We start from the raw sequence: 22,607 nt of genomic DNA on the forward strand, positions 1-22,607 counted from the left end.
GAAGAGAGACTGGAGAGTTTGTGAAAAACTTGAAGAGGAGATGTTCAAGGCGTTTTGAAGGCATGGTACAATCAGATGCCGCTAGCGGTGTAACGGTACAATTAACTACGACTGCAAGTGAATGAGGGTGCAGTGAACCAAAAGAACGAGAATCTTAGCTAGTATTGTGAATACAAACAACAAGGTAGTGAATAATGAGGTCTACATGACTAGACTGGTACTAGTGAGGTACCTCTAACTGTAGAAAGCAAATGTAATACAACCACCCAACGCCATGGATTGTTTTAAGTCCTTACCGATCCTGATGCACTCTATTAACCTACCCACTTCCTAGCATTGCGGAACATCTTGATCCATGGCCCATACTGACCGAACTCCTTTAGCTGCTTCTGTGGCACATAGCTTGCTACATCTGCCATTATTGTTCTTTCAGGGTGTGGCATTATTGCGAGGACGCGCCCATCCCGACTAGAAACACCAGCAATTCCCTGAGGACTTCCGTTGGGGTTAGATGGGTACTTTTCTGTCACTGCCCCAGAGTTGTCGATATATCTTAGGGGAGCCAGGCCTTCATCTAGAAGAGACTGGAGTTTTGTAGGCGACGAGAACTCGGCCCTACCTTCACCGTGAGAGATGACAATTGGAAGTGATGAACCTTCCATTCCATCGAAAAACACGGAATTCTGTACATCATTACCAATCTTGACCATAGAATAGCGACCCTCAAACTGCTGGCTCTTGTTTTGCGCAAAAATAGGCCAGTTCTCGGCCCCCGGGACTAAGCCGGGATTTAGTTCGTTGAGCCGGCTAAGCATTTGACAGCCATTGCATACACCAAGGGTGAAGGTCCTTGGTCGCTTGAAGAAGGCCTCGAAAGTGGCCTTGGCCTTCTCGTTCTTGGAGATGGAAAGCGCCCATCCACGCCCAGCTTCGAGGACATCGCCAAAAGAGAAACCGCCACAAGCTGCAAGACCACTAAAATCATCAAGCGTGCGGCCATCAATTATATCAGTCATCATAACGTCAATTGCGTCAAACCCTGCGGCACGGAATGCAAAGGCCATTTCTGCATAGCCATTCACACCTTGCTCTCGGAGGATAGCGACACGCGGTCTTGCGGCGACCAAACCTTTCAGGCTTGAGAAGACTGAGCGGCCATCGTCAGAAGGATCGAATCGAAGGTTAAACGAGATACCCGGATCTTTATCATCTAAGATCGCAGCATACTCTTGTTCAGCACACTCAGGGTTGTCTCGTGCCTTCTGCATTTGGAACGAAGTTGCTGACCACCACTGCTGCATTTCAGCTCTGTAAAGTTCGACGAGCGGCTTGCCTTTGTACCGAATTGTAAGCGACTGTTTCGTCGTTGATCGTGTGTACCCAATCTTTTTGAGTAGTCCAGGAGGAGGTCCACAAGTTGCAAAGCAGCGTCTAAATCGAGTTTCGTCTGATTTCCGTATTTGGAATACAGCTCCAAGTTCCTCGTTGAATAGTGCGTCCATGACGTTTGAATCAGAGTCTGAGGGAACCAATTCATCAATGTAGATATCCGCCGCAGATCGACCAGCAAATAGCATCTCAGCGACTGTAGTCAAGAGGCCGCCATCTGATCGGTCGTGGTACGCAAGGACAATGCCTTCTTCGTGAAGTTGAGATAAAGCATCGAAATAATCTGTGATAAGATCTATGTCACGAACATCTGGCGCCTCGTTACCAAGTTGACCAAGACTCTGGGCGAGAGCTGATCCGCCCATAGCTTTGAATCCCTGAGCAAGATCAACAAATATGAGAATAGACTCGCCGACATCTTCTACGCGTCGAAGCTGTGGTGTCCAAGTATTCCGAACATCTTCAACTAGGGAGAAGGCAGATATCGCAACAGTCACCGGAGCAGTGACACTCTTTGACTCGCGCGTCTCTTTATCTTTCCACGAAGCCTTCATTGATGTGGAATCTTTGCCAACGGGAATGGCCACACCCAGTTTGGGGCAGAGATCCATACCAATAGCATGAACTGCTTCACATAGAGCAGCACCTTCGCCAGGATGATTGACAGCGGCCATCCAATTCGCCGAGAGCTTTACACGGCGCAAGTCGCCTCGGACCTTGGGATCATTCTTTATGTGAGCCGCGCCCAGGTTGAGTAAGCTCTCCACGACTGCCATACGCGCAGAAGCTGCCGGGGAAATAAGTGCCAAGGACGCCTTTTCACCCATTGCCATAGCCTCTCCAATTCGGGGCTGTTCATCAACACCGAAGGAAGTCAAGGTGACAGCAACATCTGCTACGGGTACTTGCCATGGTCCGACCAGTTGATCCCGCACAACTTGGCCGCCAACGCTTCGGTCTCCAATAGTGATGAGGAACATCTTGGAGCCCACTGCCGGTAAAGAGAAGACAAGACGGGTAGCCTGTGTGATCATTTCTGATAGATTTGAGGCGCCGTGTTTCTCTTTGAGACTAGATGCCGAATCGAAGGGTTTCAGATTTCTATTAGCAGTTTTGTCAACACGCTCCTGTTTCCGGCCTGGAGGGAAAAGAGCGTCCATCGGAAGATCAATAGGTAATGGCTGAGCTGGAGTCTCGCGATCCTGGAGAATCAATCGAGCACTTCCACTTCCATCTTTAGTAGTGAGTGTGCCCACATTGGAGAAACCACATCGCTCTCGCTTACAGATACTGATAAAACGGTTGATACGGTCTTTATTGATCAGCAGCACGTAGCGTTCCTGGGCTTCACAGCACCTAGTCAAGTGTTATCAGCTAGTCCTTACGGGCAACCTGGAAGCTGAACGGCGAAGTAGAAATAAAAAAAAGCTGCGTATTGAAGAGAACTTACCATATTTGGAGTGGACTCATGCTGTCATCAGCACTGGCAACTTGACGCAGTTCAAATTTGCCCCCGCCTAGCGCATCTTTGACTAACTCTGGCAGCGCATTGGACAGCCCACCTGCGCCTACATCGTGAATCATGGCAATGGGATTTTCTTCGCCCAGAGCAACGCAAGTATCAACAACCATCTGCAGGAAGGTCAGTAAAACATATAGCAGCAACGAAGGTGCACAAGAAAGTTATCTAGTTATCATGTATGTGAGAAAATGCAAGGGCGACTCTCGGAACACACCTGAACTCGTCGTTCAACTTCTGGGTTCCCACGTTGAACACTGTTAAAGTCTAATTCAGCTGTGGCTTCGCTTGAGTTACTGCTTGATGCGGCACCACCACCAAGGCCAATGAGCATGGCAGGGCCACCAAGAACAATGACATGGGCTCCTTCGTGGACGTCGTCTGGACTTTTCAGAGCATGTTGTGGTCGAACTTGACCGAGACCACCAGCCAGCATGATAGGCTTATGGTAACCTCTCCAGTCATCATCAACGTTTGTCAGGAGAGTGCGGAACACTCCGGCCAGAGCCGGTCGGCCAAATTCATTGTTATACCGCGCAGAGCCGATAGGGGCCTCAAGCATGATGTCAAGACTGCTTGCGAAGCTACTCTCTGTTAGTACTGTTGCTATTACAACCGCTCCATGCATGAATTGTTTGAATCACTCACTAAAAATGGTTAGAACTATTCAAAATAATACTACGTGAGATTGATTCATATCACGCTTACCTGGTATGGCTTGCCAACATCTGCTTCCCACGGTTGTTCATGCCCCGGGATTCGGAGGTCAGAAACGAAGAATCCCGAAAGACCCGCCTTTGTCCTTGATCCTCTACCTACAGCCGCTTCATCGCGAATCTCGCCTGTTGCAAGACATATTAGTGTCTGTAGGAAGAGTGCAGTGCCAAACTCCTCTATGTGTGGAAGAAAGGCTAGTGCGGAGTCAATTTTGGGCCTTAAAACGTACCTCCAGACCCAGTTGCTGCTCCAGGGAAGGGCGATATAGCGGTAGGATGGTTGTGCGTCTCAACCTTAGCAAGCATATGTAACACTTCTTTGGTGAGCTTCCAGGTGCCAGTCTGGTAATCCGGAGCCCAGAAAGCGGCAGGCTCTCCTTGAAGGACAGCAGCGTTGTCACTGTAAGCTGATACAGTGAATTCGGGGGTTCTCTTATGTGTGTTCTTGATCATCTCAAAAAGACTCCCGACTTTACGCTTATCATCAATAGTCCAATTGGCATTGAACACTTTGTGGCGACAGTGTCTATCAATTGTAAAGAGTCAGACGCGAGTCAGGTGTGGATATGGGAGATGGGAAGCGCACTCAGAGTTTACTTGACCAAACATGAACAGTTCAATATCGTTGGGCGGGCGTCCAAGGTCTTGGAATACTTCAATCAAATATTGGATTTCGCTGTCATCGAGGCCCAAGCCATTTTCCTTGCTGTATTCCGTAAGAGCGGCAATAGGGCCCCGGGAATCGGCGAAAATGTCCACAACAACGAGGGGCCCACGGGTGCCCTCTGCGAATACCGTGTTTTCTGGATGCGGTTGGGTTGCGCTATACGTCTCCGTCATCCGGTCGTATAACACATCTATGAAGGACGAGAACTCCTTGTCTTCGGAATCGCTGTTAAACTCAATTTTCACCAGACGACCCCTTTCTACACGGGCAACATTTCGTAGTCCGCAGACCTGGGCAATTGCAGTGGCCTGTGAGCTCCAAGGTGACATGGTTCGGGGTGTGATGTAGACATCCTGAGCCCCGACAACGCCTTGGGGAGCTTCATCTAAGTCTGTGATTCCGAGAAAGGCTTTTATCTCGCTGATATCGGTTGCGTTGCTGAGGTGGATGTAGTATAGCCAAGATCCCGTGATACTCTTCACTTTAGCTTGGCTTACCTTCGCAATGCCATCCAGCAGCTTCTGGGACTGCCACGCCGCAAAGCATGGCTGTCCAACAAGAATTTCGTAAGGCATGGTGACAGGATGGTGACCAAGCCTAGCGGCTAAAAGAGCAATCGAAATGACCTTCCAATCTCAAGGTCAAGAAAGGAGGGATCAGGACATATGAGACTTTCTTGCCTTGAAAGACTGTCCCAAGTAGGTAAGCCCCCTACTTTTTTTCTGTTGCTATTGCCCCTCCAAGTCAGACACTCTCGGATAGTGGGGTGAATAGATGAGTCTTGGTTATCGGGCTATCGGGCTATCGATAAGATCATAACCTCCGCGCGCGGAGGCTGATAAAAGAATAAACCTCTGTTATCGCATATCTCTGTTAAAGCTCAAAGCTTGGAGGCATGCAGCTTCAAGATCTTACCTTTTCCCCGGAAAATATTATTGTACCTCATGATCAACGCTTAGACAGCTAAATCATCCTAGTCAACTCCTCACAACAGACTCGATAACCATAATAATTTGGGGTTGAACGAAGTCTAAACTCGGCGACCAATTCTCGAAATGGCTCAACCTGCAACACCGCAACCCCCCAATAGACAACCGCCAGCACCGCGCATACCACCGCCGCCGAGACCACGAGTTGACACATCCAGTGCAGCGTACAAGCAAGCTGCTTCGAAGTACATGCGCGTCATGATTGCTATGCCCATCCTTCTCGTCACATCGTACTATCTATTCGATCGGCTTGCCCTCGGACACGAAGCGAAGACATTGCACGGTCACCCAACTACAAATGGAGTGAATAAGGAGTAAACGGAGATGTGGCCAGCTCAGTAATGCTCATGTTAAGGGTCATCCATATTTCCATTGCGATTGCCGTGACTACTTCAATAGTAGTCAATCGAGATGGGGTTGCTAGACTGTGGGATGGTTTGCCAACTCCTCTCATGGCACCATTTGCATGTCTGACCAGGAGTGCACGCAGCCGCCTTACCATTGCGGCTAACTGCGTATTCGGATCATGGGTGCCATACAAGCGGCTCCTGATACATTGCATGTCAAAGACACTGTCAGCGTCATCGAACCTGACCCACCAAGTTCTCGGGGCAAGACACTTCTGTATTCAATGAAAGTATCCGGGCCACTACGCTACGCGAGGTGCCCTTCGAAGGCTTTTTGCCTAGGGTGCACTCTACAATGATCACCTAGTCTCCAAGTGATGCTGGAAAGTCGGTAGTGCCTGAGAAAGCGGAATCAATTATGGTTCTAGATTGTGGGTTTAGAGCTCACCTCTGGATTTTATAGTCGCATTGAGGAGCCTAAGATTGGATTGGATAGGAGAAGGAGAGCTGACCATGCCGATAATACTAACGCGTCAGCGACTAACGGCGAACATAACATTGCTCAGGCTAATACGATCTCTTGAGGGAGAACACTACCAATATGTTGTGTTGTGATGTAATAATAAAGGTTATCTTAAGAGCTAGGAAAATATCGTACTCTATTTAGGATTTAGGTACCTAGGTATTAAGAACAACTGCGAGTAGGTAACATCTTGATATTTCCAACCCCTGCGGCGTCGAATCAGCGCCCTTACCGCCTTAGCCACAATGTTACCCGCTGCAGGTGCTGTACCTAGCTTGTGCAGTGGCGTGTGGTAGTTGCTTAGGTACCGTAGTCCTTCGAGTCGCAAATAGCAACGTCATACCCTGCCTGACAGGAGGCATGTGAGCCTATCACCGGTCCCCGGTGTCATCACGCTGCTCTCATCACCAGCACAAATAATCCGCCCATGCGCCTCGGCATCGTCAATCGTTAAAGCTTCGAGTATCTTTCTATCGTTTCTTTGAAATAACCTCATCAGGGGCAAGTACGACGCACTAATCGCCCTGGGTTTTGGGTAAAACGCAATCACAAGTCGGCAGCCGAAAACACTCATTCGTCTACTGCAATAAGCGTTCATACTGGCTCATTTATATGTCCAGAGAATGATTGGGACTTCGTTCCCGGAATACGTCTTCATCCGGATAAACATATTTCTTCTACAGTATACAACGCCAATATGTCTAGTCTATCTTCTTGCATTGATCACCATCAAGGGTGGGGGAGTGATCCTATCTTTGTCAGGCACAATTGCGATTGGGTACGCCATCGCTGACACCATATACGCGCTGTTCATCTACTACCCGTATAATCGCCGTCTCAAGCATGAAGCTGAACATCCTCCTCTCTTGCCCCGCACAGAACGACGGGAGCTCTTCTTACGGTGTCTCGACAACATTCCTGACATTACCAGCTATCTGCGGAATTGGTTTCTCGGGGCCAACGCCGCCGATATTCGACAGGAAAATGTACAAGAGTTTCTCTCATGGGCTTTCTTCGACAGACATCCAGGCAATGAGACCGCCGCAGAACTTGAAGAGCTCGATGAATACGTTGCTGAAGTTGAAAAGCGCATGGGCCATCAGCTGCAGCCGGGGAGGGGCAAAGCACGAAGTCTTCGCTTGACGCTCGATGAGATCGAGGTGCGATATAGAAGCGTTATATGGTACTTCATCGTGGGCGTGGTTGATCTCTCCACCCACTTACGGCTATTGCGTCACGGGTTCCGGCATTATGCACAACCCTCACACTTGATGATCCCTCTACGCCCCCAGTCTATCTTTACCACGCGGCAGTCCGTCTCTAAACTGAGCTATATGTATCGACCGCACACATCAAGAGACAAACTGCCACTTGTTTTTCTGCATGGGATCGGTATTGGTCTCTGGCCATATACACAGTTTTTATCGTTTCTCAACGAAGCCTATACCGATGATGATCAAGTCGGTATCATCGCGCTGGAGTACCTCCCAGTGTCCGCACGACTGACGAGTGCACCTCTGAGCCAAGCGGAATTTCTCTCGGAGATCTCACTCATCCTATCCTCACACGGGTGGGATAGGTTCGTCGTTGTCGGTCACTCGTACGGAACAGTGCTGGCTACCCATATGCTGAAATCACCTAGTCTGAGCCCACGGATACAATCCATCATCTTGATTGATCCAGTCTGCATCTTGCTACATTTGCCTGATGTTGCATACAACTTCACAAGACGTAAGCCGCGTGGGGCCAACGAGTATCTACTATGGTACTTCGCTAGTATGGATCCAGGCGTAGCACACTGCCTAGGGCGTCATTTCTTTTGGAAAGATAACATCGCTTGGAAAGAGGACTTGTTAGGGACCGTGGGGCAGCTATCTAATAGTGAAGGGATTAGTAGCATGACTTCGTCAAAGGAAGGGCATGCACGCAAGGTGATGGTATGTCTCGCGGAGGTAGACTTGATCGTCGACACGAAGACAGTCCGACAGTACCTCCTCAACGATGGAGATTGGATATCTGTAAACAATGCCCCAAATAACCCATCTAATACGCGAACTCTAGCAGATAATGTTCGAGTAACTCACTTCGAGCGAAACGGTATCGAGGTGGTATGGTTCGACGGACTCGACCATGCACAAGCCTTCGATGGGAGGGACAGCTCAGCGCATCTCGCGGCCATCACTCGCCGTTCTTGCGCGCCGAGTGAGCGTTAATAGAATAGAGAACACCTATCTAATCTATGATCCAAGATAATAATGATAGACAGTAAATGTAGTAATGAGAATATCCTCATACCTAGAAGCCCAGATGCTGTTTTACAATCGCTTTGTGTCCATTCATTTCACTCATCCAGTCATATCCTCGCCTCACGTGACACTCAGTCTGTATCTGCTTTCACTCTATCACCATCCCACCCTGTCAAGTACACGACTACCGGCTCGGGGCCACTCCGTATGAGAATCCATACGACCTCTTCGTCGGTCTCATTAAGCTCCTGATGTTCGGTCCACGGCGGGACAAAGACGAAGTCGCCGGCTGATAGCTCGTGGCGCTTCAACTGGTCGCCCTTATTAGTCACCAAGATGCCCTTGCCGGAGGCCGCGTATATGATAGTTTCTAGATTCATCAGGTCAGAATATATAGATCTCGCGGACCTCAGGCACTCTACCTTGTTCACCGTGATGATGTACTGCCGACGAACAATGCGGCTTCGCCCGCATCACTACAGGCCGACATCAGCGGAGCGTTCTGTGGAGAACACGCAGGGTACATGGTCGTGAGATCAGCGGCGCATTTACCTGTGGCACACATCCTATCGCTTTTGCCGATGATGGCACCTTGCCTGATCATGGGGGAGTCCTTGGATTTCTCCCTCTGGGTTTCAAGATCCGTCGCCTTGACCACCGTTATTGCTGACGGCATTATCATGGGCAGTATGTCTGGTAATAATGAAAATATCGACATGATGGATGACTGTTTGGGGGTGAAAGACGACTATTGCGCAATGGATTGCTCGGAGGCCCGACTGTTTGAGTAAGGAGCCTTTTGATAGTGTGATTTCTACATGCAGGAATCTGCCTGACGTGAACAATGTAGACAGTAATATGTAGACTGACTTCTGGTTTCAATTATGACGTTCCAAGGTACGGTTGTTCGGTTGTTCGTAGCGAGGTACAGGTTCCCATCATTGGGCGGCGCTGACGCGCTAAACTCCCTGCACATAGCATGGTCTGTGCATCATGAATTTGAGGCAAACCAGTACCTGACCATTTGTACATTTGTACATGCACTGAAAAGAACTTCAACATTAAACAACCACCAAAAAAAAAAAAAAAAAAAAAAAAAAAACCCCCAAACGCAGTTGGCCTGGACATAGTTGGTATGAAAAAACCTACGTATGATGCGTTCCTTCAATAAGCCTGATAATATGTAGGCATGATGGCAGAATGTCTTCGGGAACTGTTGCCTTTTATGCGGAGCCAGTAGCAGGGATACTAAAACTTCAGCGAGATCCCAACGCGAACTCGTATTCGGCCAAAGCCTGAATCGCACATCGAAAGTTCAGAGCAGCAGCGCGAAGCTGTAATAGTGTTATCAGCATATTCATCCGGGCCTCGTGCTGCTCCTCTTCCTCAATCCTCCGCTGTTCCAATTCCTTATTAAAAGCAACAAGGACTGGATCTAGGTATACTGAGATGTTGTACCTCCCTATGTATAACTGCGTCGGAATTAGCGTATAGGTTGCCCAACGCCTGGTGTGAAAGAAGGTCGGCATAGCGACTACAGCTGCTGTCGTTATTGTTGCTAACGCTCATATTTTCTATGTTGAAGGAAGGCTTGGGATCACCTGAAGTAGGGAGAGGAGGTAAGCTGATCAACTCTTGAAGCAACCTCCACCATTCACGATAACATTCAAGATACAGCTTTCTAGAGCTTTCGCTATCACCAGCGACCTGTTCTTCCCGTTTCCTCTTCTTGCCACATAATTCGTGTGGGGGCGGTAGTTAATGCGTTCACGGTTAAGATTTGCTATTGACCAAATATGAAAGCGGAACTTGCGTGGTGACGGGTGACCCAGATCGGGTCCTTGACTGTAATATTTGGCGTGGAATGCGGTGATGGTCTTTTTCAGTTCTGTTACAGCCTCTGAATCCGGCTCAGTGCCTTCTGGAAGACGTTTATCAATGGCTGTGTTGAAAGCTTGAACAGCCACAGCTATATCAATTTCACCTGATCATGACGGCATGGTTTTCTTGGCCTCTTGAGCTGCCGCTTGGGGACTGGAAAACTGAATTAAAGCCTACCTACTTAGTTAACTACAACCACTTCATTTATTAGAGTAGGAGGTGTTGCGGGAGGGTTGAGACAGGAAGAGATGGATGAACATCGGAATGTCTCTCTAACAGTCAATCTCTACACCAAGACGGCTGTTGCAGCCCAGACAGTCTGTTACACTTCGTGATGGGTATGGTCGTCGCGACTGCCTGGTAAGAGTGGTCGATACATATGTGCACGCAGGTGCCATCGAATGATTTTCCTACCTAAGCAAATATGATATATCTGGGTAAGATGTAAGTATAGTTCGTGCTTTTCGCCTCGCATAGGTATTTAGATGCCTTGGGTATGACGTTTTGGTAATTCCTTGTCCCGTTCAAGGCAGGAACCATGAGCCACATTCGCGTAGATGCCTAATGTAGGTGCCTTGATTCAATAGCTAGCCCCGATGGTAATAGTACAAGCAATGAAATCGTAGTAAACCTTTAGTTTATTATCACTTGACGCACAGCTCTAATGGTAGCAGAATGAGTGTCTCTAGCATGATAAAGAACCCTTTTGCTCACTTCTTCCTCTCGAGAAGCACCTTCCGAGACATGTAACATTACGCGCCGTCAGCTCTTCGCTAGCTGATCAGATGGAAGAAAGAATAGCGGGAAACGGCAGCCTAGACTAGGTACAGTAATAAACTCCCTTGTGCATTTCATAGGAGACACTGAACCACCGGTTTACATAGTGTCGCCACATCTACATAGTCTTATTAGCTATGAAGACTAGGTATACAGGAGATTTGACAGAATTGAAACCAATGTCAGAGAAACAAAAGAATTCACATAGAAAATCATGTAATTTCCCATGATGTGCGAGTGTGATGACTGAACGTATAGCGGGTAGAATAATAGGTAGAGGGCTGGGAGATGGTTGAAGCTTTTTATTTGTATATATGTAGTAATGAAGCTCGTCCAATTTCCCCCTTCGCTACTTTAACCCTTTACATTAGAATGCCTGTGACATGAGAATTAATCGTGGCGATAACTCTTGATTCTGGGATCTTCCAGAGGTATCAAATTCGAGGACATGACTATTATCAGCTACTTAAACGAATATGAAGTCACATAAGAATTCTGTGGTCAATACGACGAAAACAACGATATCTCATACTGTAATGTGTAAATATCATGGTAGTAATTATGATGCATTTCTGCATGCTGGTAAATATGTTAAAGGTACTACTAGTTATGATGTAGTTGGTTGTTGATTGGTGTGCAGTTATCTACATATGTAGCAGTGAAGACTGTATCCAGGCAGCCATGAAGACCACTAACTATACAAAGGCAGGAACTAGGATATAGGTGCAACAATGTTACTTTGATTCCTATCTGAAGGCAAGGTTGATGGTTTCTGCATCTTCATCTATGAGCACTAATTATAAGCCGACTCTCAATCTATATCCCGGACACCATGCCTATTGAATTGCATATTCCTCCCTGCATCTACACCCCAGCTCACGATCTCCACTCTCCACCGCTAGAACGCCCGTTGAGAACCAGTATTGATGGTCCGTTGACTGCCATACAGAGACTTGTCCCAGATGCCTCATGGGAAGTGAGCATAGACAACCAGGACCTTCCACTTCCGGTGCTATGCGTCCTGCACAGCTCACCTATAAAGTATTTGTTGAACGTGGGGCTATATAATAACCGTTAGACCGCTCGAACGTCTAACGGCGTCGTTTTTGACGTTCGAGAATATTATATGGGGTTGATGCGCGTCTAGATGTTGCTCGTGACATGGTTATCAGAGACCAGTATTTGGGCTGGGTACCTAGGTAGGTAAAAGAGGCAGTCGCATTCCACGCCTGCAGTTAGTAACATCAGTCTAGCTTTGTATTTTGCTGGAACTATTCCTCGAGCTGATCACTTTATGCCTTTGTCTAGCAATTATATTGACTACTTCGGCGTCGTTTTCGATCATTTGGTTGCATCTAATGATCTAGATCCCGGTACGTTGCAAATCAACATCATGGAGGTAGACTATGATAAGGGTGAAGATGCAAACAAGTACCTAGTTGCTATTCTCAATCAATGCTTCAGACTACACTAGGAAAAAGGCTCTGGCGGTACCGCGATAGGATTAATGATGGGGTGATGTACGAAGATGGGAAAGGGCCATATATGTGAAGGAAATGAACTCAATACAGATGGACTACCTATCACAACAGTTGCTCGGGACACGGGAGACTAGGACGGAGGGACACAGAACCACATGGGTAACAACAAGGGCACCTAGCTTAGGGTATTCTATTCTTAGTCCTTGGCTCGTGTTCAACTTCATTCTTAGAGAACCAAGCCTACTATGTAAGCTGCAACATGAGGAAGTCCCTCGGATCTCTTATCCACCTTCCGATATCCGAATTTAGCGTCGATGCGAACGCATTAGCGATACGTTAGACCTATCGGTATTTCCAGTTCACAAGATGCGGGTCACAGGTCCATCGGTACCGAACGTTGTGTCTCGTACTTAGACTTTAAATCTGTATCTGTAGGTAGCGAGCTGTAACGGACCGATCCTGACCGAGTAGCATAGGTATTAGTACCTACTTACTGTTATATGTAGTCGGTATGCAAGGTATTCTGCATTTACCCAAGACTGATAACTCATAAGTAGGGTCGTGTTTTTTGCCCAGACGTCGATGCTTTGGAGATTCCGCATCGGGAGCAGCAATTCGGCTGTTACCTGGTAGCGGTAGGTGGAAATGGAAGGTGGTAAAGGTTTGCATGCTCTCGGGATGCTACGTCACAGGTGCTCTACCGCACTCTACACTAGGTACCTGAATTGTGACCAATATAGCAACCTGGTATACCTATATCTACGTAGTACCTATAGGTAAGTACCTACCTAGGACCTAGGTATGTGGTTGCTATGGTGGGTACCTAGGCTGGCCCTAAGTAGGTACGATAAGCGCCTAGAGGGCGATACTGCAGCTACTTCACCTGCATTTTCCGCTCATCAGATCGAGCCCCTCCCTTCCCCGCCAAAACCGCCCTCTGTTATTGATCACCTGCAACTCCAGGCCAAAATATCACCCCATCATCCATCAGGGCATGGGATGCGAGGTAGTGGGTTATAATCTGCAGAAAGGGACCATTTAGAGGGACCATTGAGTTGCATCTATCTACATACATACAAGATCCATGTACGTGCCAGCTAACTACGAATGGACCGAGGCCCTCGTCAGGTGCTTCATGACGTGAGCTTGGCTTTGAGTTTGTGGTGGTACCTTGCTACATAGTACCGGACATAGTCCCAGACATAATACCAGTGGCTACAATATATTCCGGATCTCGCAACCAACCGTCCAATCCCACCAGCTCTATCAAGGACTTGCCTCGACCTCTACCAACCAACAGCTCTTTTTCTCCATACCCGCCGCCATTCATCTCCCAATTCTCCGATGGCCAATGAAGACGGCACTCGCCAATCCACTCAGCAGTAGCCCACGACTCTTCCCCGATACGTTTCGTCAGCCGCACAGGCGCTTCCATGACTCGTGAGCCGACCTACCTTGCCAGACGGCCTTCTTCAAGCACCACCACGTAACATGCCATGTGATATTCTCTGCCCGCCAGCTTGAGTCGCTGCTCATGGCCTCGCAATATCCCTCAGATCCCTCAGGTCGTGTTGAGTTTTGTCCGGCTAACAACACCCGGTCTGAAGTGCAATTCACAGCCTTCGAGACCATATTGGGCCTCTTGCCGATATCGTGTGTTGCAGATACAGATACATCTAAGCCTGCCACGTCTCTCGATCAAGCCATAACCAATCGGCTCAGCCTGGCTTGTGAATCCTACGTACTGACTTCTCTAGCCCGAAGTTGATAAACCCGTCAAACATCGCGTGCTCTAACGCCTCCTCGGGATTGATGCCTTTCATTGTTGCTACGTCTCCTGTAACGTTGGGGTCTCATTAAGAAAAAGGAGCGCCTCATTCTGCCAACGACCAAACGCCCGGGAATAAAGCTCGAGCCCTCCATCCACACCTATTTCAAGTCAAAGAATTCGATTGTATCTCCTCAGTGTCTCTCCCTAGCTCCAATTGTGTTCTTAGTCGGACGTCACGTCGCTTCAGAATGGCCAATCATGCTTCCAGTGAGTCGCCAACATGTCAATTGTAGATTGGCGAAGTCCTTATGCATTCCTATTTCTATAAACTCAGTCAACATACGATTGAGCAAAGCCTCTTTCACTGACAACTGGCGCCTATCTCAGGCATAGGCACTATTGACACCTCGACACCTTTGGCCATCCCTCATCATCGCCCTAGGCTGTTCGAGCTGCCGACAGAGCTAATTGATGCGATTCTTTCGTATTTAACGCCTGTTGAACTCGTTGGTCTGTCCTTAGTATGCCGTACGTTACGAGCTCACGCTGAGAATGATCTACATTGGCATCGACACGTCTTAGCGAACCTACCACGGAATGAAATCAAGTCGCCATATCCGTGCGAAACCTGGCGCGCGCTCTTCGTGGCCCATAATCAATATTGGTTCCTGACTCGGCACAAGATATGGTTTTGTGACCGCTCACTAACCGGGCAGATGATTATCGTCAGGTACGATGGGCGTCGAGGCTGTATCGAAGGCTACCAACTCCTCGCAACACGGTTTCGTGATGGGAGTGAGCCCTGGCTCGCCGATCCTACTGTCCATATCCATTACTTTGAGCCCAAGATCAAACTACATCTCGATAAACCGATCCTTCAATTTAATGTTGATAGGCTAGAAAACCTTATGCGCATTTCTCTATCATCACCAGACTCTACAACAAGGCCCGCTCGCCGCTTCTTCCCGGAGCACCCGATGAGTTACAGCCAAGGGTCGGACCCGAGATTCAGCACGTTCGTGCTCGCGAAACCTATCGAAGAACATGAAAGAGACACCCTTCTCGATACAGGAGATATTTTCCCTTACAACATGGTTTGGCCGCCACCCACTATCCCCGCGGCTGACCGGGTTTTTGGCCACCCGTCTGACATTGCAGGGGGGCCTACCCATGACTTGATTTCATCACCAAGATGGAGACCAGTCAAGCGTTCTGAGGTTTCCGATACAACTTTCCGAATTCGCCAATGGATGGAATTGGGTCCTCCAACGATAGGGTTCCATATTGGCGAGGAGTGGTGAGTACTTATCGAAGTGATTTAGCTCTTGTCGCGGCTATCCCCAGAGTATAAAGCGCCTTTCCTGGCAAAATACGACTGAATACTTGTTGCGGGTTGGAAAAAAAGGTCACAGCTTGTGAGTAGTACAATAGCTGACATATAGTCAATAGCGTGACATATTCGACATTGGACCCCTCATTATAGTAAGTTTTTTTCTAGGTCTTTACCCATCTTGATTATCCTTTTGCAGGAAACTAGTCCTCATACAGAATCCTGCGTTGGGGCAGGCATGTTGGCAAACTCTTAAAACTTACACCGAACCTCGCAGTACTCCTACGCCTGAGAGACCGTGGAGAGGTATTTGGGTCGGCGACTACAGTGTTCATGGCTGTGAGTTTCTCCTTATCAATCAGCCCGATATCGACGAAGAAGGCTACAAGGAACCCCTCGTAAAGCTTGAGAACGAAAGCGACACAGAGTTCCAGTCACGTTTCCTAGCTCAGAAAGTATATCGGGGTCGGTTGGAGGCAATCAAGCTTACGGGGGATCCGAATGTTCCCAGGGGTGAATACACATTTTTGGCGGATGATCTTGGAGAAGAGGGCCTCGTCGGCATTGCCCAGGAGCCACCTTTCCAGGGTGCTAGGATTGTGAGAAGCCGTGGTCACATAGCTGGAATAGGGTTTACAGACGGTAAGATATTTCATGGCGTGCTTCGCGGCTAATATTGACATTCTATTTCTAGATAAGTATATTGAGTCACAGCTCATCCTTCTCTCGCACAATCGACTGGCTCAATATTGGGTCGACTTTGGCCATATTAGTTTCTTTGAGAGGGTTGAAATCGACCAATTTCTTGTTCCGTCTTGAATCAACCTGGGTATATGTATATCTACGACCCCCCTACCCCCCTCCCCGGCGGAGCACATAATCACACAATCCTGTTAATATTGTCCGCATTATTGTATTTTGAGATAGCTGTATACCAGCTATATGCATGCCACTGGGTCGGCGAGTACGTCATAAGCGAAATATAAATTAAATAAATTAAATTAATTAGTTTTGGTGCAAATACTTTTAACGCAACTTGAAAATGAAACCATTCTCTCTGCTTGGCGATTCTTAAGATAGGATCAGAAGAGTTGATACATGCGACTATCACCCGCCTAGATACCAAAGGATGAATGTTTACTGCGGAAGCTTTGAGTCATACTACTCAGCACCAAGGTTCAGATATCTAGTGAGTCTGCTTAGTTATATAATAGTTTGCCATCGAGGGGCCTTTCATATATTACTACCATGAAGGGGAAGAGATACGTATGATATATACATGTTCGTGATGTATTTGGGGTGCAGAAAACGTGATTTGTTACTTGGCCCCTACTTTGTTGAGCTATAGTTCCATCTGCACCCAATTCTGTATAAAATAGTCTTCTTTCAGCAGTCCAGACGGTGCATTCAAATTGGAACGCATAGTCGTTTAAGGGGCCGCCCTTGGACTCTGGCACTGATCAGATTTGAGTTACACCAGGTAGTAAATGTGTTACGCCCCAGGCCCTGTGAACACGGAGGGGCAGTTCGTCCTAATGTAACAGGACCGTCCTGAGAGTAAGTATAATACTCGCCACACGAGTGGCCCGCAAGATAGATCTATTCGGTCATAGGATGATGACAGTTGGTTGCGTTACCCCAACCTCGCTATAACTATTGTATCACATGTTATTGCTGGGACTCTCGGCTCTCTGACTTGTTCCTAGATGCCAAGGGAATGCGGGAGACCTCAATATGCAATCACGACGGTTAACATATTTCCCGTTTTGATTTGTAACCTTTTTCTATTGACAATTATTCACATATGTAAACTTCTACAACGAAGCTCTCGTCGCTTAATAGAAGTCCCCGCCGTAACCAACGTGCAGGTAAATGGGATAAGATCCGGACATAAGGTTCGTGACGAAAACGCGGAGATGCCCTCTTTATGGAATCCGAGCTTGTTGGGGGAGTTCAGACAGTTGTGTAGGTAGTCAAATCATCGTTCAAATACAACACTTGTCTAGCCCTGAGGTTCTAACTTAAATCACTTGTAGCTTCCTAGGGACACTATTCGCGTTTAAAAAAGTAGCCAATCTTTGCTAGATATATTAGTTTTTTCCTGCGATGAACAATACCCAGTGGTAATACCGACTCTGGCTGCGCCCGAACATAGATGCCATCGTGGAAATGCTTTATCGGAATTAGGGCTTCATAGTCCGGTAATGGTGTTCTGCATCTGAGAGCGGTTATATCGCCTTCCTCGTTAAACCAACCGTCGGCCTCAATGCGGACACCTTTATTAGTAACTGAGAACTCAGGGAGCGATCCCTTGAGATACGAGCTGTAAGTTTGGTCATAATTATCTCGAAGGTTTTGAGAAGTTTCATGGTATGTGGCGAATTCAGCAGGCGAGTGCGCCAGAATACCACGACAAAGAAATTCGTTTTCTGTTCCCCTCCAGCAGAAAAGTGACATGTCGGTGCTTGATTTGATAATCTCTTCCTGTAGGCGCTGAAAAGCTCGCATACCTTCCCCATATAGCATAGGCATATTTACTGTGTACATCGCTCAGTCCATTGTTAGGTCGACTGGAGATAGGAAAACTTACCCTGAAAAATACCTAGAAGACAATATGCAATGTCCTCGAGTCTTTTCGTTTGTCGCTTAGAAACCCAGGACATCCTCTCTCCCACTACAGTCTTGCGAATCGCATCGCGATTTCGAAAGACTTCCATGTTGTGAATGCCAGTCATAGTCGATAGTTGTTGCATCACCACTGATTCTGTTTTGCGACCCCTGAAGTTCCACTCCCTATCATAGAACTCCAATATATCAGGGGCAAGCAGCTCTTGAAGCGTCCAACCCCTTGTGAACCAGCGGCATACCAGCTGATATTTTTCATCACGCCAGAGCGAGAATGACACTATAGAACTTGCTGGGAGGTCTGACAGATAGGTAAAACAAACGGCAGACAACCTATACCAATCAAACATAGAGTTGATAGCCTCCGAGAGCTCGGCACTCGATGACTTGTCGATGCAACAAGTATCAACCCAAACGTACTTGATGCTCTTGGCAGCGGCTAACTGGCATGTCTTTTTAATCTTGACAAATCCGGCTTTATTCTTATCATATTTTCTCTTTTTGAACTCCCGGAACGTAACTTCGTTATCTTCCCAAGTATGAGACAATATTGCATAGGTCGGTAAATCTGGTGGCGTGAACTCTTCAAGCTTCATTGATTCGACGTTGATCAGCCACATGCTTGCAGATATGCCTACTCACTCAGTAGGCAACTAATTGAAAGGCTATGACACGGAACTAAGAAACGGTCCTGTGATGTATCATATTCTTTGAAAGATTTTGAGTTGCGGGACTTATGTTGAAGAGGGGTGAGTGCACGAAACGAGGAAGGACATGTGTGCGGCGCAGAGTGCGGGGTTTGGTGGTCGGCAATGGCTGAGCAAAACCAGGTCAGAAGATGCGGGCAATGAGAAGCTGGACACTGCAGCTGTCAGCTACTTGTTGGACCTAGGTATCACCCAGCCAGTCCCAAGAGACAAGGGGGCAGTCCCTATCTGGGTATGAGTTTACATGATACAATTAAGCCAGCAAGTATCATAACGTCGTAGGGATGATATTGATGAGCTTTACCCCGAGAGTTATACTACCTCAGGGGTGTAGGTATAATATTCTCAGGGGCCATTTCGAGATAATGACAGGTCAGAATATCGCTGTTAGAATGTGAAGTGTAGCGAGGACGTTCCTTGCTTCAGCCACTTCGCAGGACACGTAAGGCACTGGAAAACACTGCCACCTGGCCAGCCAATGAAGTTTCCAAGTTGAAGGTAAGCAAATAGTGTGCGATGCTACTGTAGCCCATGCTCCCAAATCAGGTCTCCGTCAAGGCCTACGACGTACTCCATATTAATGTCCCTGGAAAACACCCAAAGGAAGCGCCAGTATATATACCATTGCTGAACATCCAATCTAGGGTCGTCAAAAAGTACATGAACACTGCTTTCTGATCAGCACATAGTTGATAGAAGTATGACAAAGGCTGATGGGGGGTTGAAATTGACTATATCCACCGTACGACAAATCCAAGTGGCCTATACGGGCCTGACCTTACTTCAATTAACTGTACAATTAAACCTATATTTCTAATCTCCGAACTCCGCTAATATGTTTCAGATAAGTGAGGGCTGAATAGCCTCGCGTTAGATATCACGTTGCGTCTGGCCGAAGTCTGCAGATCACACACGTATAACTTGTAGTGACAGCGTATTCAACACGTTCAACGCGTATAGCATATCAAGTCTATATGATCCCTAAATACTTTTATAACTACTCTATTAACTCAGAAAGGAAAACAGGCAGCAGCATAATCTCTGAGCCAGCTACTCATCCAATGCTGCCATTAGCGGTCATTAAAGTGACCCTTAATCCTGGCAGGTATTTTAATCTCTCCGCGCCACTTTGACTTTCATCCCATCCGCCGGCTTCGCCGTCACTTGTCTAGTCTAGACAATACCAGGTTAGTTGGGAGGAACATATAGAAATACTCCAAATGGTAGTGAGACTTACCTTGTACACAGACGACACGACCGTATAGCAGCCCTGGCCATCTATAACGGGCTGACCCTTCTCATCGCGCAGAACCTCGCCCATGCCAACCTTGGTAAAATCATATCGACGAGCGATATGCGCAATGATGACGCGCGCTTCGATATTGGCAAACTCCTGCCCAATGCAGTTCCTCGGCCCACGCTCGAATGGCCTCCATGCACTAGCGGGGACGTTACTCCCGGCGCCGCCATCGTGCAGCCAGCGCTCGGGAACAAAGCGGTCGGCCGTGTCTCCGTAGACATCTGGGTCGCGATGCATGATGGCTGTGCAGTTATATATGATCACGCCGTCAAGACAGTACTCCTCGCCCGTCGGCGCGCGCACCGTGAATCCCGTCCCAGGCTTCGTGTAACGGGCCGTGGCGGCCGGTGGGTGTAGTCGCAACGCCTCCTTGATGACTGCGGATACATACGGCATCTTCTGTACTATTTCCGGACCCTCGGGGCTGAGAAACCGGGCGCGCACCGCCTCCGGATCTGTGTCGGGGCCGAGGAGACTGTCGAGCTCGGCGCGAACGGCAGCTAAGGCTTGGGGATTCAGCGATAGCTCATAGAACACCCATGCTAGCATTACGCTGGTCGTGTCGTGGCCTGCGATGAGAAACGTCTTCAGCTGGTCGCATGTCACGTTGACGAGTTCTGGAGTAAGGGATTCGGCGTCTCCTAAGCTCAGCGCGAGAATGCTGCGCGATTTTTGAGACGCGGAGGCGCCGCGCTGCTCGGCGAATTTGTGGCGGATCGTGTCCTTGATCAGCTCGTCGACACGACTGCTCAGTCGATAACGTTTCATCTCTCTCATGGGGGTGAGCCACCAGGGTATATCTGCCTTGTCGTCGTTATAGGTAACGAGCAACTCGATGTACCGTCGAACGAGCTCACCCTGCATAGCTGGGTCTGGATTCTGTGCGTCTAGATCTGAGTCCATAATCACGGATCCGATGATGTCAAAAGTCAAGTTAGTGATGAGAGGGACCAAGGCGAAAGTCTCCTCCTTATCAGCATAGCTATCAAGATGCTTCACAAAGGGGACTATCTTATCCAAAATAGATGGCAAGAGCGTGACCAGATGTTGCGGAGCGAACCCCGGGCTGTACCTCTTCCGCAGCGCCTTCCACTGGTCTTCTTCGGACGAGAGGATTGAAGCTGACCCAATGAGATGCTCGAGATACTTGAAAGTTGGCTTGGGCGCGCTTGCTGGGAACTGAGCCGAGGCTTTGGCTACTTGCTCGGCAATATCATGGTTCGTCACGATGACGGCTGGGATGCTGAAGGGGCGGGTATCAATCAAAAACAGAGGTGGGCGACCCAACTTCTCATGCATTGCCGTGAAGGCAATATCTATCTGATGATTAGCGAGAGTATACTACTGTTGTGCAATGAGGGGCTGGGCAATGCGATACCAGTATGGCCATCGGCTGGGATACGCCGTATGTACTCATCCATAGTCTTCAAGTGGCCTAGGAGAAGGGAGGACGGAAATTGAGGAATGTGAGCATATTGGCTGAAGCGCTTGTAACGGAGCGTGATGTACAAATATGTGCCAAGGGCTATGAGAGACGTGAGCAGGAGAGGCAGCAACATCTTGGGTTTCTTTTAAGGGCGATGGGCGCGGTGGTAAGAGATGTACGTTGTGCCGATTACATCAGCTGCAATGCTCCGGTTATGAGACTGAACGGCGATGCGAAACAGGCGAAGGTGAAGGTAGATCAGATGCTCAGATTTCCTCTCTCGTTTCCCTGCCTCGGGTTACCTCAGTTCAGTGAAACAAACAAATGTATCGAGCTTGAATCGCAATTCTTCTCCTATTTTATATAAAGAGGCCATACTCTATAGCAAGTTTACCTGTTATGTCTATGCATTAGTAATCTAAGGGGACCCTGATAATGAATCTGAGGTTTTTGGACAGTGACCCCTCTCGGACTCCGTAGTACTCTCCGCATCCCGAGCCACCTAAATTTTGCTTCCCGGGCGTCCGTACTACTAGGTATCCTACTGGTACGGTACTCCTCGTTGATTGCCAAACGGCCGTGCTAGATTCCCAGCCAGCCGTTGGCATTTCAGGCCAGAAGACGAAGGGCCCATGAGAGGCTTACCTACTTCGTAAGATGTTTGTTCATGGCTATGCCAGGATTGGTGGCAGCGCGCCAAGGAGCAATTGCACACGTCACTTTCCCTTTTTTGACATACCCACAGATTTCAGGGCTGACTGCCAGACAGTGCTTATCGCTATATTGTTTCGAATGGGTTCACGCGAGGTGCTATTCGACTTGTGTTGTCGAGTCGAGTCGAGTCGAGACCAGAGAGAAGAACGCCACATGGCTCAAACATTACAGTGTATAAAGGTGACAAATTACACTGTAC

At 48.1% G+C, this 22,607-nt stretch overlaps 6 protein-coding genes across 6 annotated transcripts; 2 read left to right on the top strand and 4 right to left on the bottom strand.

The window, feature by feature from the left end:
• Positions 1 to 145: 145 nt before the first annotated feature.
• Positions 146 to 5,043, bottom strand: F5B22DRAFT_612898 (CobB/CobQ-like glutamine amidotransferase domain-containing protein; the record flags this gene model as incomplete). The annotated part of the gene is made up of 6 exons (XM_047975378.1): positions 4,211 to 5,043; positions 3,855 to 4,150; positions 3,618 to 3,750; positions 3,126 to 3,492; positions 2,840 to 3,021; positions 146 to 2,745 (listed from the first exon to the last, which is right to left on the bottom strand). Coding segments are annotated over exons 1-6 (4,060 nt in total), but the record flags the coding sequence as incomplete, so codon positions are not given.
• A 1,412-nt stretch (positions 5,044 to 6,455) lies between these two features.
• Positions 6,456 to 8,593, top strand: F5B22DRAFT_282443 (uncharacterized protein). The gene has a single exon (XM_047970307.1). The coding sequence runs from the start codon at positions 6,774 to 6,776 to the stop codon at positions 8,361 to 8,363; it is 1,590 nt and encodes a 529-aa protein (XP_047829274.1). The 5' UTR covers positions 6,456 to 6,773; the 3' UTR covers positions 8,364 to 8,593.
• On the bottom strand, positions 8,528 to 9,114 carry F5B22DRAFT_648083 (cupin domain-containing protein; the record flags this gene model as incomplete). Its single annotated transcript, XM_047978975.1, has 2 exons — positions 8,528 to 8,766; positions 8,841 to 9,114. The coding sequence occupies 2 exons, from the start codon at positions 9,112 to 9,114 to the stop codon at positions 8,528 to 8,530; spliced, it is 513 nt and encodes a 170-aa protein (XP_047829275.1).
• Positions 9,115 to 14,262: 5,148 nt separating this feature from the next.
• Positions 14,263 to 16,486, top strand: F5B22DRAFT_282505 (uncharacterized protein). Its single transcript, XM_047970308.1, has 5 exons — positions 14,263 to 14,573; positions 14,694 to 15,603; positions 15,756 to 15,788; positions 15,914 to 16,278; positions 16,331 to 16,486. Exons 1-5 carry the CDS (start codon positions 14,555 to 14,557, stop codon positions 16,453 to 16,455), a joined length of 1,452 nt encoding a protein of 483 aa, XP_047829276.1. The 5' UTR covers positions 14,263 to 14,554; the 3' UTR covers positions 16,456 to 16,486.
• Positions 16,487 to 17,662: 1,176 nt separating this feature from the next.
• On the bottom strand, positions 17,663 to 19,240 carry F5B22DRAFT_637381 (heterokaryon incompatibility protein-domain-containing protein; the record flags this gene model as incomplete). Its single annotated transcript, XM_047977431.1, has 6 exons — positions 17,663 to 17,685; positions 17,892 to 18,173; positions 18,227 to 18,506; positions 18,543 to 18,895; positions 18,949 to 19,077; positions 19,213 to 19,240. 6 exons carry the CDS (start codon positions 19,238 to 19,240, stop codon positions 17,663 to 17,665), a joined length of 1,095 nt encoding a protein of 364 aa, XP_047829277.1.
• An 838-nt stretch (positions 19,241 to 20,078) lies between these two features.
• Positions 20,079 to 21,827, bottom strand: F5B22DRAFT_637382 (cytochrome P450; the record flags this gene model as incomplete). The annotated part of the gene is made up of 3 exons (XM_047977432.1): positions 20,079 to 20,141; positions 20,206 to 21,584; positions 21,647 to 21,827. The coding sequence occupies 3 exons, from the start codon at positions 21,825 to 21,827 to the stop codon at positions 20,079 to 20,081; spliced, it is 1,623 nt and encodes a 540-aa protein (XP_047829278.1).
• Positions 21,828 to 22,607: the final 780 nt, after the last annotated feature.

The sequence above is a fragment of the Xylaria bambusicola genome (genome assembly GCF_022495145.1).
Source record: "Xylaria bambusicola strain CBS 139988 unplaced genomic scaffold F5B22scaffold_31, whole genome shotgun sequence".
NCBI lineage: Eukaryota > Fungi > Ascomycota > Sordariomycetes > Xylariales > Xylariaceae > Xylaria > Xylaria bambusicola.

Excerpts from the sequence above, each read along its gene's own strand:
- F5B22DRAFT_282443 (XM_047970307.1), top strand. The coding sequence starts at position 6,774 with ATGATTGGGACTTCGTTCCCGGAATACGTCTTCATCCGGATAAACATA.
- F5B22DRAFT_282505 (XM_047970308.1), top strand. Across the intron at positions 15,604-15,755 it reads TTCCATATTGGCGAGGAGTG|CGTGACATATTCGACATTGG; the intron begins GTGAGTACTTAT and ends TATAGTCAATAG. Across the intron at positions 15,789-15,913 it reads ACATTGGACCCCTCATTATA|TACTCCTACGCCTGAGAGAC; the intron begins GTAAGTTTTTTT and ends CGAACCTCGCAG.